Source organism: Leuciscus leuciscus (assembly GCF_965113295.1).
Source record: "Leuciscus leuciscus genome assembly, chromosome: 18".
In the NCBI taxonomy this organism is placed as follows: domain Eukaryota; kingdom Metazoa; phylum Chordata; class Actinopteri; order Cypriniformes; family Leuciscidae; genus Leuciscus; species Leuciscus leuciscus.
This window is the reverse complement of record NC_138742.1, coordinates 11386220-11401282: the sequence shown is the minus strand read 5'-3', so window position 1 is coordinate 11401282 and position 15063 is coordinate 11386220. Positions and strand designations below refer to the sequence as shown.

The 15063-nt window shown below is 38.8% G+C and overlaps 1 protein-coding gene across 1 annotated transcript in view; it reads right to left on the bottom strand.

The window, feature by feature from the left end:
• plxna2 (plexin A2) overlaps positions 1 to 15063 on the bottom strand; it is a 204843-nt gene that overhangs the window by 82007 nt on the left and 107773 nt on the right. The window contains exon 5 of the mRNA XM_082146376.1: positions 7819 to 7919. Within this exon, the coding sequence (XP_082002502.1) occupies positions 7819 to 7919 (101 nt within the window). The remainder of the gene's footprint in view (positions 1 to 7818; positions 7920 to 15063) is intronic.

The window sequence follows — 15063 nt, the reverse complement described above, 5'->3', positions numbered from 1 at the left end:
ACAGCTTTCATTACTATCAATTTTGATCAATTTAATGCACCCTTACTGCAACCCCCCTCCGGCTACATTCCACACAGGCTTCATGAGCATCTGCTGCCTTCAGCTGCTGTCCTTGGTGCTGAACACTACCATACTATCACTTTCCCTTGAAAGAGCAATCAGTAACATCCAATTCCAGATGTGTAAAGCTGTCATTACGGTCACGAGCCAACAATATTCATGTACACGTACAATTCCAGAATATATCCTCTTATTCCTCTCAAAGTATTTTTTTACTTGACCAAAGGCACTGATGGACAAGAAAATGATTTTTTTCTGCTAAATGACCATTTTGTTCATTTTTGTTGCATTTATACATACACTGGCTCACAAAAAGAAACTACTACAGTTGATTCATCCTACTGATATAAATCTTTTGCGAATCTGAGGGTTGTTATTTTTTACTTTTCACACTGTATTCATTCAGCCTGTCACTTGCTTTTGACTCAGCCTCCGTCTCTCTTTGCTCCTCTATCTCTGACAAAGAGCGTGTAGGCTTGCAATTTGCCGTGTCTTTTTTAACATGCCTAATGCTCCGGGGGGGAAATGACACTTAACCCTTTCACACGTAAGTTTAAAATATTCTGACTGACCCCCCAGCGTGAGTTTTTCAAGGCGACCGTTTTTTAGAATGTGTCACTTTATGGTTTCCGTGGTGACGCGTCATTGATTGTCACGTGACACACCGCAGCAACAACAGAGCTGAATGAATGATGATCTGCTTTTATGTCATTTTTCCTTTTTTATTCAAAATATTCACAAATTTGTTAGATATGGCATGAAATATCTGATATTCCGGTTGTCAAATATATGCAAGTGGAAGTGTTTTGTTGTTTAAACACATTTATAACGATCGCGTTAGTTCAGCTGTATTCGCGATGGGCGCCGCCATCTTAGTTTGTGCCGCAGACGCGCAGTTCAGAGAATCGGATCTGTTGGATTTACAACACGTTAATTCATCCACTTCTCCCGAAATACATACAAGTAAGTGGCAGATCAACTGGGAGAAGAATAGAGTAAACTTTAAAGTTACTTACACAATGTGTATCTGATATGAATAAAACGAATTATAATGGAAAGGATTATTATTGCCTCTTCCTTTGACATCAGTGTGTATTTTACGAACTGTAATGTATTGTTTTTTAAGTACTTATATGTCTGGAACCTAAAATAAACATTATGTGGTTGAAAACACTGAAAAGTTGTGATATATGACAGCTCTGAGCGCGCCTGTCTCTGGCTCAGCGCCAGCCAACGCGCGAAAGCACATTTGAATTTAGCAGTTGATCACGTCATGCACTGACCGTTCTAATCACACCGGTGTGATCGTACGCTCCAGGGACCAGCTTAGACTGATCACACCGGTGTGATCGTACGTGCGAAAGGGTTAATGTGCTTTCAGATGTCCGGGGCGGCTTGTGCATTCTTCGCTGTCTGAAAATGTGGGTGTGTGTTTGTCTGCATCTTTCAGAGCCGCCAAATCCAGGAGCCGGGTTTGATTTTGGAGGAGGAGGAGGTAGGTGTACTCGGGATGCTGCGTTGCCATGGCACCAGGAGACGGCCATTATAATGTGTGTGTACAAGTAAGTGTGTATACTTAGTGGGCAAGCTCTTCTCTCTCTTTCATTAAATGAAGTGTGTGTCCCCTGTACATCTCTCTCTCTCTCTCCTCTCTCTCTCTCTCTCTCTCTCTCTCTCTCTCTCTCTCTCACACACGCACATACAGTATGATTGTCAAGGTTTCTTCCACCAAAGGTTCATATTTATTTTTGCTTGACCATTTTCCACCTTCTATCTGTCCCTTAGAATAAATTTTTTTTAGCTACTGTACCTTTAATATGCAAATGAGCTCTGCTATGATTTGCTAAACTCTGCATGAGAAAACTACTGACATACTGCTGTTAATTATGAATAAACATTGATATTTAAATGTAGCAGTGCTATGTGTGTGACAAGCTTTTAGATTTATGAATGACCTGTTTTCAGTGTGTGTGTGTAAGAGAGAGAGAGAGAGAGAGAGAGAGAGAGAGAGAGAGAGAGAGAGACAAAGGAAGGTAATGGTAGTGGTGGGTTAACCTTTGGGTTTTTCTCTACCGCCTGCTTTTAGCCCTGTGCACCAGACAGGCAATTACAGCGTCTTTTCTCCTCCTTACACACTCAACACACACACTCAGCCTTGACGAGAGGAGACAGGCGACAGGAGAAGATTTTCCCTTGTTTCTTTCCTGTCTTCTTACCAGCGTCTCCAAAACATCCCGTGAGGTGTGTGGCGAGACACCCGATTGAGCAAACCCTCTGAGGGAGGAGAAGTGGAGACGTTTTACAGAGGAATAAAAGTCCCTCTTTTAAAATAAAGCTGAGAAGAAAGCTGTGGGAGTGATGTGAACTTCTCCCTGGGAGGACTTAGATGAGGCAAAATGAGACAGAAGAAGAGCAGAGACAAGAAGAGATAAAGAAACGAGACAAGAAGAGAAGAGACAAAAGAAGAAGAGAAAAGACGAGAAAATTTAAGGCAAAAAGAAAAGTGTTAAGATGAGTAAATAAGACGAGACATAAGAAGATAAGGAAAAGGATAAGAGACAAGAAGAGGAGATGAAGAAACAAGATAAAAAAATTAACAGACTCAAGATGATAAGAGTAGAGGAGAAGAGACTAGAAGAAAGGGAGATTTAAAAAAGACAAAAAGTGAAAACAAGAGTCTAGAGAAAAGTTGAGAAAAAAAGTTTGAGATTAGTAAAGATGAGAAGTGAAGAGACAAGACAAAAAGAGAACAGTAGACGAGATGAGTATTGACGAGTAAAGAAGAGACATCACGAGCAGAGAAGAGAAGAGATGAGACGAGACAAGAAAAGATGACAATACAAGAGAAAAGATGAAAAAAGGGTGGAGATGAGTAAAGACAAGCAGTGAAGAGACAAGACAAAAAGAGAACAGATATAGATGAGTGAAGAAGAGACATCAAGAGAAGAGAAGACGCGAAGAGAAGAGAAGGAACAAGGCAAGACGAGTAGAGAGGCGAGATGAGACGAGAAGAGCCCTAAACCCAACATCAATTAAAACCAACCTCTCATCTCCATATTGCCCCAGTGCGTGTCCAACAGGTGAAATAATTCACTCATAAACAGCCTGTGAGTGTGAATCTGCTTCCATCCCTCCAGATCAATATGTAATTAGGAATTCATTTAGCTGAGCATCAATCCCATATAACCCAAACACACACCAACACCATCTAAGTTCAATACTGAGAGCGAGGAGTAAACGTCTTGGGTCTGTAATGAGCAGCGTATGATTGTCATAACCATAATAACGCTGCTCGAATGAGCATTAAACCAACAACACGGCACGCACTCCTTCTGAACGTGTGCAGATGTCGATGACGATTAATGGAGCCAGTGTTGTTGTAATGCGATGAGTTGTGTTATTGCTGATGGCCAAAGGATTTTCATGGACTGTGTTGTGACCGTTCTCCTCTATCTCAGTCTAAAGGTGAGACGGTGAAAGGTTAATTTGATTAATTTCCATGACTTTCCCAGACATTTCTTCAGGTTCATTCGTCACATGGAAGGTCAGGTCACATGCGCTGCATCGTGGGATACAACATCTCACACATTGTGCTCTGTGCTTTCAATGCATAGAGAAAATTGACACACTGTGTGCACAGTATACAGTACATACAGCAGAAATAGTATAGTATGCTAGTCCAGCATATCAAGGATGGCCGTGCGTGTACATCAGAGAGAGAGAGAGAGAGAGAGAGAGAATGTTTCCCCACAGCACGGATCAAACGCTGACCCCTGCTGTGAAGATCGTCTCTCTCCTGGAACGCCAGCCACAGCCATGCAAACAAGACCCAAGCCGAGAGCTCACACAAACACACACACACACACACTGCAGACACTCATGTATTGCATAATGTTAAATACGCTTACATTCTGCTCTTAAACATTGATCAGTGCTAGGATTCCTCAGCTCCCTCTTTCTCCCTATAATGAGTTAAATCCTAAAAGCGATTATGGATCCGTAGGAATGATCTCCGCTGAGCAACTGTTGGATCACTGATATTAAAACGGCCTTTGACCTCAAAGGAGTTCAGCCAATCAGATCATCTCCAGGATTAGTGTTCTCCATGGGCCAAGGAGATTAGTCCTCCTAAATCTGACTCTCGCTCCTCCTCTTTTTGGTCCCCTCCCAGTTTCAGGGTCCTGTACTGGTTTCTAACTGGGCCATGAGAGACGCCTCTGGGTCTTAACGCCATTGCCAGATAAACCGATATCAGACAGATGCTGTTTGCCTTCATAGTCTAAACACCAGCAGAATTAGTGATTCCTCATATGCTCAAAAACTATCTTGCTTTAATTTTTTTTCTCTTTTCAATCACATGGCGCACAACAGCTGCTGATAATTAGAGGGACTTGCACTAATTGCACTATTCTGAACTGAGGTACGAATACAGACCATCTCTCCTACTAGGAGCAGAATAATGCTACTCTACAAAAATAGACTTTTTTACAGTAAAAAACAAAACATTCTTGAAACAAGATTGAATGTACACAAGCAGCACAATAAACAAACAAATAAACAACCGTTCAAAAGCTTGGGGTCAGTCCAATTTTAATTTAAGGGATGAATATTTTTTCAGCAAAGATGCAGTAAACTGATCAAAAGTGACAGTAAAGACATTGATAATGGCACAGAATATTCTTTAAAAAAAAAAAAGCTGCTCTTTTGAACTTTCTATTCATCAAAGAATCCTAAAAAAAATGTATAAAGGTTTCAACAAAGACTATTAAGCAGCACAACTGTTTTCAACATTGATTATAATAAGAAATGTTTCTTCAGCAGCAAATCAGTATATGTGACCCTGGACCACAAAACCAGTCACATGGGTACATTTTGAGAAATTGAGATTTATACATCATCTGGAAACAAATAAATAAGCTTTCCATTGATGTATGGTTTGTTAGGATATGACAATATTTGGCCGAGATATAACTATTTGAAAATCTGGAATTTGAGGGTGCAAAAAAATCAAAACATTGAGAAAATCTCCTTTAAAGTTGTCCATTTATGTTCGTGATTGTGCTGCATTCACTCACAAAAATAAATATTTTATATATTTACGTTAGGAAATTTACAAAATATCTTCATGGAACATGATCTTTACTTAATAACCGAATGATTTTTAGCATAAAAGAAAAATCGATAATTCTGACCCATACAATGTATTGTTGGCTATTGCCACAAATATACCCGTGCGACATGTGACTGGTTTTGTGATCCACGGTCACATATTAGAATGATTTCTAAGGATCATGTGACACTGAAAACTGGATTAATGATGCTGAAAATTCAGCTTTGCCATCACAGGATTAAATTACATTTTATATAAGATATACTCAAATATATTCAAATAGTAAACCGTTATTTTACATATAATCTGCTCTAGTGCTTTAATAAACCCCGAAGCCAGTGTGTTGATCCATAGAAACTTAAATGTCCCATCAAGATTTCTTATCTAATCTCCAAAGACCCATATCGCACCTTCAAGAATCCCACACACACACACAAAAAAATGCTTCTTGATTTAAAAAGGTATCTAATGATGAACCTGTGCTGCAGATAACTATTTGAAAACCTTTATTATAAAGTACGTGCAAAGAAGGAGAAAAACAGTGCAGTGGAAGAGAGGCTAAAAGACTAATGAAAGCATGGTAGTAGGTGTCAGCAATCTCTCTCTCTCTCTCTCTCTCTCTGCCGCTTTATCAGATGTGGAAGGACGGACTCCATAGGGGCCGTGAGGAGTGAGAAATGAGCAAATATGTGTGTGGAGCTGGAATTATAGCGAGCAGGAGAGAGAGATGTTAATTTCATTAAGAGAACACTGACTGTGAAAAAGCACTCGCTGTAGGGGAATACTGGCACATATGAAGAGAGAAAACGAGAGAATCGGAAATATACCATGGTACTGAATGATTACCATACTGATACACCAAATTTGTTTCTCGAAAAAAAAAAAGCAACAAAAAATAGCAATCAAAGTATCCTATTTAAAATCTATTTATAATTTAATATATATATTTAAAGTATAAATAAATATGAAATACTATATTTAAATATTTTTATAATATTTATTTTAAAATATGTAATAAAATAACATGCCAAAAAAATAAAATAAAAATTTATTTTAAATAATTTTTAAATAAATATTAAATATTTTTTTTAAGCATTAAATAAAAATGCTTAAAAAATAATATCTAATATTTTAAAGGGGTCATGACATGGGATATTTTAAAGGTTGATGACAATCAAATTTGCAAATGTTTTGACATATAAGAGGTCTTTGTGACGTCACACGGGCAAATACATTTTGATATGCCTGCCTCCAGAGCAAGACATCGACAAATAGTTTTACATCATCGCACAATAGGCTTTATTGCAAACAGAACCCATTATAATCACTGACGCTGTGTACACTGGATACAGTATATAGATGCGCGTTCAGTTTCTGACATTGTCTTGATTATGTCGATAACCGGACAAATAGAAGACTGAAAAGAACGTTCGCTTTGGTGCGTCCCGTTTAAACAGCTCATTTCTCTAGAGACTTCAGAAGGATACGAGCATCAGGAACAAGTGGATGGTTTATTTTTAAAGGCGTCATGGATCGCGTCCGAGGATTGTATGTTTGTTTGGAGAATTTGACTGCAGATTGTTTTGTAAATGAGGGCACAGTGTAATAGAGAGTTCGCAAAGAAACCTTTGTTGACAGATGAAGCAGCCGGCTGTATTGAATCTGACAGCATCTACATCGCAAATCGTAAGTACATTTTTTCATGTGTGTAAATGACGGTTTTATATTTATAATGTTTTCAAAACACTCACATGCAACAGCGTGTGGGCATTGATACTGTTTCCTATGCAATAATGTTAGCCAATCGTAACACTGGCCGTTTACTGACATGCCTTAAAGGAGCCGCCCCTTAAAAACTGACCATTTCAGACAGAGTTTTTTATTTGTTTTTTAAGCAAAAAACTTCTTTAACAATAAGTGAACCTCAAAGAACATATTAAAATAATTGTAAAAAATTCAGGTCATGACCCCTTTAAAACTAGTTAATTTCAAATAATGCCAAGGTACAGTAGTAGCATGATACTTTCAGTAGTTTTTGCAGGTGAATTAATAAATACATAAGCTTGTCTGCACAACACAGCACGGTATGTTTGAGATTCGAATGGTGTCTGTATGACATGCAGCAGAAAGCCCCAGAGGACTGATGGAGGAATGTAATCCCGCCGTGCTGACGGCACGCTGCGATGGAAAAAAAAACAGCCCCATGCTGAACGGAGAGGCACAAATACCGCTCGCTTCGCCAATTATTTGTCCCTGTCCTGTCGGGAGTCATGTAAATTACTTTAAGTGCACTTTCCCAAGGGAGGTACGCCCGCCATTACAGTAATGATGGCAGTGGAGGGTTTACACAACAGCACAAAACCACTAAAAGATGACAAACTCTGTGCTGTGCTGCAACATTCAATACAATATTTTAAAGCACGAAAGCATCTGAGGATTCAGCATTGAGAGATATACACATCTGGATGCAGTTGCGCTAGTCCACCACCAGAGGGCAAACAACCTCTGTGCCATTTGAGAATGATCCCTGTGATCTTTCTTAGACTTTTCATTATATATTTCAGGAGTTATGGAGATTTTAGTCTTCAAATACGCAAAAAGCATTGCTTTACCACTAACTGTGTGTCAATATAAAAAGGGGAACTTACATGTTATGCAGCACACACCAGCCACAGTGAGGATCTCCTGAGCTCAGACACTCTCCACATGTGCCGTACTGCTCACACGACTCGATCGGCACCCGTGTGACCTAAACAACAAAGAAAATAAGGTTTTGAAAGAAAGAACAAATGGAGCATATTCATTCATTTCAAGCTCTATCAGTCTATTCGATGGATATATGATATTGAAGTAACATTTGAAGTCATCGATTCTCAACCCATTTTATTTTGAGACTATGATGGACATGGAAGAGGAGAGAAAAGTGAGGCAGGAAAGAGAAGAATACAGATTAACGTTTACTCCCAGAGGAACATTTGGTTGCTCAGATGTTCATACCTCAGAAGACGCACTAGAGGTCTTAGTTACACAATTATGTATTAACATCTCTCAGATGTTTCTTCTATAAGTCTTTAGGAGCAATAAAAATAGGCAAGTTAAATTATGTTGCCCAGATAATACGATCCTGGAAGAAAATGAGAAATATTCCAGTTCTTAAAGAGATCAACAATGTTTGATTGCAAATTTTGCTATCATGGCAAATGTGAGAACATTTAAACCACGAGGTCTATTTCTTCCAAGAAGCAGAAGACTTAAAATTGAGATATTAGTTCATTACTGCCTCAGGGTTTCTATTTGATCTCCATTTCATCTCCCTGCGAGATGAAAGTGAGATCGCATTTGTGATGTCTATGAAAACCAAATGGCCAGTTTTCATGTTGGTAACAGTTGTGTATGTGGACAAGAACGTCTGGGTGTTAATCTATCCATGCGTTTCCTTTGAAATGCACAAGCCAAAGACAAACACGATTGCGTTCGTTGGTAAAACCTGTACTGTGTGTGTGTGTGTGTGTGTGTGTTTATGCTAACAGAAACGGACAGAACAGAGGAAACAGGACACAAACAGCTGTGCTACTGCCACTAAGAGGAATAACATCGACACACTGCTCTTCTGTGTCGCCCAGTGCATCTGTTCAACTAGGTATATGAACACGAACACACAGATTAGTTTTTTTATATCTTTACGTAGACTTTCCATAGACATAATGGTTTTTATACTGTACAAACTGTATATTCTACTCCCTTACACTAACCCTATCCTAAACTTACCCATCACAGAAAACTTTCTGCATTTTTCAAAAAACATCACTTGGTATGATTTATAAGCTGTTTTCCTTGAAATTTGATCAACATTTTCTCATTTTACTATCTTTGTGGGGGCATTTGGCCTCTCAATATAAGTTAAACAAGAACACACACACACACACACACACACACACACACACACACACACACACACACACACACACACACACACACACACACACACACACACACACACACACACACACACACACACACACACACACACACACACACACACACACACACACACACACACACACACACACACACGAGGAAATATGTACTTTAAGATCTATATACATAATGTTCAGTGTAACACTGTGTAAACTGCTTGTAATTGATACATTTCACAACACAAATGTATTTACAGTTACTATCTAAATGAGGATATTTATAGACTTCTGTCTTGAAATAGAACTAATTATAATTACTATAGACTAACTCATACCCATACTGTTACGGGTGTGTCCAGTCAAGAAGTGTAAAGAAGATGAAGATTCCAACACAAAGTTTACTTAATATAATCCAACAAGTAGTGATCCAAACAGGCAAGGGCAAATATACACAGAAGTAGGCATAACGGTCACGGGACAGCGAACTCAGGATAGAACATGACATATATACTAAAGATAACAAGGTGATAAACTAGACACAGCTGAACCAAACTAACTAATGACAGTAACCATAGAAACTAACCAGTGGCGGGAAATCTGAACAAAGTATGAAAACGAACTGAAAGTCCATGGAAACGATACTAAACTGAACTGAATGGTGACACATACCAAAATGCTAACCATAACAGAAATATTTCTGCACTTGTACAATAATAATAATATACTAATACGACAAAAAAAAAAGAAAAGAAAAAAAAAAGAAAAAAAGATTTTTTTTTTAAATTATTATTATGAATTGTTTTAAATGTTTAAAATAATAATAATAATAATTATAATATATAAAATAATACATTAAAATATAAAAAACATTCTTTGAAACATTAAAAATAAATATTCAGTTCAATTATAAATTGTTTCACAAATGAAGACACAAATACTGTACGCACAAATAAAAGTGATCGTGTCAAGTTTGCCTCCAGAGTGAGACTCAATTCATAGACCATTAAAAAACAAACGTTTCACTCCTCAAAACCCAACAAGCTGCGTGTCTTTGGCAAACATTTGCTCTCATACACACACCTAGACGATCAAACACACCCGTAATACCTCAGAGATGATACACACTCACACATGCCCACTACAACAGACTCGAGCTTTGCTTTGCTTTGCCTGCTGACCCACAATGCCCCTCTCCACTCCACTCACACAGCCTTCTGCTGCCCACTTGGCATGCTGGGATAGCGTCGCTGTGATGACCGGGCCACAGCTCTGTGATTTGTGCCTGTGCCTGTAATATCTCTTTTATCTATTGATGTATTTTCAGGGATTTGCTTTCATTGCCAGCGCTGGAGTCTGTGATGTCCTCCCTTGTCACTGAGGGGATTTTTTTTTTAGGGTGCACCTGCATCCTATTAACACACACAAACAGGACAGGAGAGTGTGAAATCATTGAGGATATTGGGACGAACAGCATTTTTTCTTTCCATTTTGCTTAGCAACATATCTGACAGAAATGAATGGATGGTTTTATGTGGTCAGGTGTGGTGCAGAGGAATAACCAAACCAAAGCCTCATTTTATTTTACATTTTATTAAGACAAATGTAATACAAGAACAAAATTTGTTTGACGAATAAGACTGTGCCGGTTACTGTTCAGAATTTGGGCAGAGCATCAAGCTTTTTGACGGTTAGTCATTGTGTTTTCTTTATTCTGACATTCGTGATGGGGTCAAAGGGTAGGATGAAGTGAGAGACAGTTTTAAGATGGATGAGTGGGCACACAGTGTGTGTTTAGTGAGAGGGGTGGAGAAACACGCAGGGTTCCCGCTGCGTGTGTGTGTGTGCGCTGTATGGCCGTGTTAAATGTCATTAATGTGTGAGCGGCGGGGTCTGAAGGGGGTGGCCATCCACCTGTCCCTGCGACACACAGCTCCACAACAAAGACACTCATTCAACCTCCCGCTACCAGCGTTGTTTCCACCGACACATGGCTGCGATCGCACACACACATGCACAGTTGTGTTTATACATACGGTGTGACTTCATGGCAAAAACCGAGAGGTGTCCCACAAGGATCCGTCCTGTTCCCTTTTTCATTTTCACCCAGCTCCCCCTCCCTCATTTCTCTTTATTTTTCACTCACTCGTTGCCCCAGGACAAACAGGTGGTCAAAAGTAATGAGTCCAGCACATCAGCGCTGCCGCCCAGCCTGATGACAAACAAGCCCACCAGGGGCTCCGCTCACAAAGCAACAACGGCCATACAACGCTGGTTCAACATGGGCAATAAGTCTCAATGTTACACAACACTGACTTAGAGCTAGACCAACAATCCAACAACATTACACTCACAGATACCAGATTATGCTGGCTTGATTCCAGTGGTCACCAAATGCCTATTCTATGAAGAAAATGTCAGAAGTACAAACCCTCCACAATGCGATAGTGTTTTGAATAGCTGCCAGGGCATTACTATGCAGTTGCTAAGGTGCTCTAGGTGGTTGCTAGGGCATTTGGGGTATTTTTAAGTATTTAAAAGAGCCCACCACAAAGTCTCTGATATTCTGGCCTCTGGATATGTCTTGGGTTCCTCCTTCAATGTAAGTCTATGGGTTTTTTTTTTCACCATTTGTATCAGTAGTCAGACAAAAATCTAGGTCTGATTGCTTTAAAAACAAAACCAAAAAACAGTAATATTGTGAAATAAAATATTATTAAAATTTAAAATAATGGTTTTCTATTTTAATATACTTTAGATCATTCTGATATGCTGATTTATTATCAATATTGGAAACAGTTGTGCAGTATTTTATTTTTTTAATAACCTGTGATACTTTTTGTCAGAATTCATTGTGAATAAAAAATGAGCATTTATTTAGAATAGATTTTTTTTTTTTTTTTTTTGCTGTATTTTTGATCAAATAAATGCAGCAATGGTGAGCATAAAATACTTGTCTGTAGCACAAACAGACTAGAATGACAAGAATACCAGCCCCAATTTAAAAAAGTAATCAAAACAACATTGGACCACATTGAATTTCATTGTATAGACTACAAAAAAAAAGTTTAAAAAAGAGAGAAATGGACCTTTTTCAAAATATATTCTTTTGTGTTCCACAGAAAAAGAACAACATGTTTGGAACAACATGAGTAAATTATGACAGGATGCTCATTTTGTGAGTGAACTATCCCTGTAACCCTAGTATGAACAATAGTACTAGTGATGCTAACCACGTAAGGAAGATCTGCAGCGGTGTCGAATGCTAACGGAGGGATCAGAGAGGGGACAGCTGAACTGCAGGGTGACACAGCTGCCGCAGGTGCGCGTCCTCGTCTGCACACTTGGCAGGACCATGTCAAAGAAGAAGATGGAGACAGCGAGACTTTCAGACAGAAAGAGTGAGAGGGATAAAGGTGTTATGGGGGTTGCGGGCAGGCAACTGGAGCAGCTGTTGACCAGCACATGCTTTAGTCAGTCAACACAGCGGGAAGCACAATGAAGCCTGTTCTCCCACTGAGAGGAGCTCGTGATTGTGTGTGAATGTTTTCTCATTAAAACTCGAGTTTAACCACAGAACATAAAAACGTGGTTTTCATTTGGATAGATTTTCACTTTGATTAGTTTGCAATAGAACAAAATATAAAGCAGTAAGCAAGATCATACGTTACAGTGAATTCACCACAGTAAAGGGATGTTGGTACTAGGCATGATGCAAGCAGTGGCAACAGCAAACTGATAAAAGGCAGCAATGTTCAAAAAATTATTACATTTATTAATATTAATAACTATTTTACTGTGGTGTTAAATAGTCTTTTAGCAAATTGGCTGTTTACAGCTATCAAGCAACATAAAGATCATTCTATTAAAGGTACTTATCGACATTAACTATTCAAGTTGCCTTTTCTTCCTCTGATTATTTTTTTGGATGACTAAAAGGCGTGCAAGTTGACCTCTAACATGTGGTGGTGTTCGATTTATGCTTCAGTTTCTGGGTGTTTACTTGCAATTGACCTGTTGGCAAAATGCCTCAATGTAAATATTTGCAAACATTTGTACACAGTTTCTGCATAGAAATATATGCCCAGCGGTCACTAATGCTGCCATATCTTATCTTATACAGTATATATATATATACATGTACAAACTTAAAATTGCAAAAGATTATGAAAATAATTATATATATAATGAGAAAATACGATGAGTTTATACAGCATTTAACTGATGTTTGTATCTGCACATGTTGTAATTGTATTTTTTACTGATTAAATGTTAATATACGATGTTCAGACAGTATGCATTATAGAAGTTAAGATATGTAATGTAACCCTAATAAAGCTGCTGATGTGAAAAACAAAACTTTGTTTAATGATTTATTATGATATAAACTGGCAAGTTTGAGTTTAATCCATTTGCCTTAAAGGTGCTCTAAGTAATGTCACACGTTTTTTAGGCCAAAACATTTTTTGTCACATACAGCAAACATCTCCTCACTATCTGCTAGCTGCCTGTCCCCTGAACACACTGTAAAAAAACGCGGTCTCTGTAGACACCACAGGCTCCACAAACGGCAACAAAAACAAACTGGGCTCACCCGCACCACGAAACACAACAAACAGTGCTCCAGCCAATCACCGACAAGAAGTATTTGAGGGGTGTGGTTTGGGGGTTAGTGCGCGTGCACAAGAAAGGGGGGGTGAAGGAGAGAGAAGCATGAAGAGGAAAGTTTGAATTATGGCCAACACACGACTAAAGAGACGACGTTCCGATGAACAAATTGCAAAGAAGAGGGACAAGGATGAGGAACGCGTGAAGTCCCGAATTTACATCGGAAAAACCCTCGAAAGGTGGCGATTTATAGGCTATTGCCAACTTTGACTAAATTTGTTTACGCCGCCGCCGTTGTTTATGCTCACTGGGAAACGTGAAGCTAACGTTATCTTGCTATTATTGCGTCCTTGTATGGGAGCTAATGTTATAGTTATAACCTCAGGTGGCAAAACGATTTTAAGACAATGTTTCTCTTTTTCTGCATTCTGTTCTGCAATATATAAAAGCATTTATCTAACTTGGTGACATTACACATTGAATGAAGTATCAGTAAAACTTAACTTTGTTTTTAGTGATTACTTTGACTTTCCTTTATGCCGGAAGGGAGGGGAGGAGGGAGGAGACGGGATGAGGAGGAGGGAGGGTCTAGCTAGCCTCCATTTTGTTTGACAACAATTCGAATGTCAACATTCCCGGCATCACTTAGAGCACCTTTAAGTTATCTTTACTTAAACATTTAAGTTAATTCAATGAGAAGACCACGTTAGGTCAACTCAATGAATTGAGTTTAAATTTTCCCATTACTCAAATAAACTTACGCAACCACTTTCCTCAAATTATTTGAGTAGTCTCCACTTATTAGGGTTTACAGTGTATATTGGCTATTTTACTTCCAAAGTGGCACATGCAATCCAAAATATGATGCCAAATGATGAGAACATTCTAAAAAATAAATACAACTTTCAAAGAAGTGGTCTCACAACCTTAAAACAAAATCCTCGAAAAAACATTCGAATGCACCACAAACGCCATTAATCTCCACTTGCACTTGTGAACTTAGAGTATTAATAACAGCCAATTGGCTTAAAAGACAACTGTAGTTAGATTAGTGAGGAATTCTGGGTTCAGCCCAAACTCATGGTAGGACAGGGTCCGCGCCAACTCCTAATTTCCTCTTGAGCTCGGTAATTCTTCCACAGCTTAAAATGCTTCCAGGATGCTATCTGCTAATCTATATCTGGCTTGAATACGATATTTTCCACTCGCTCTGAAGCTGGCCAAGAATCGCCTGGAGACAAGACATTTAGAAGAAAAGAAGACAGTTGGCACCGAATTCTCGTCTTATTCAAAAGCAACACTCTTCCAAGTCAAGCTTGTAACCTCTAAAGAACCTCAGCTGCTGTAATCCAGACCCCAGACGTTATGATT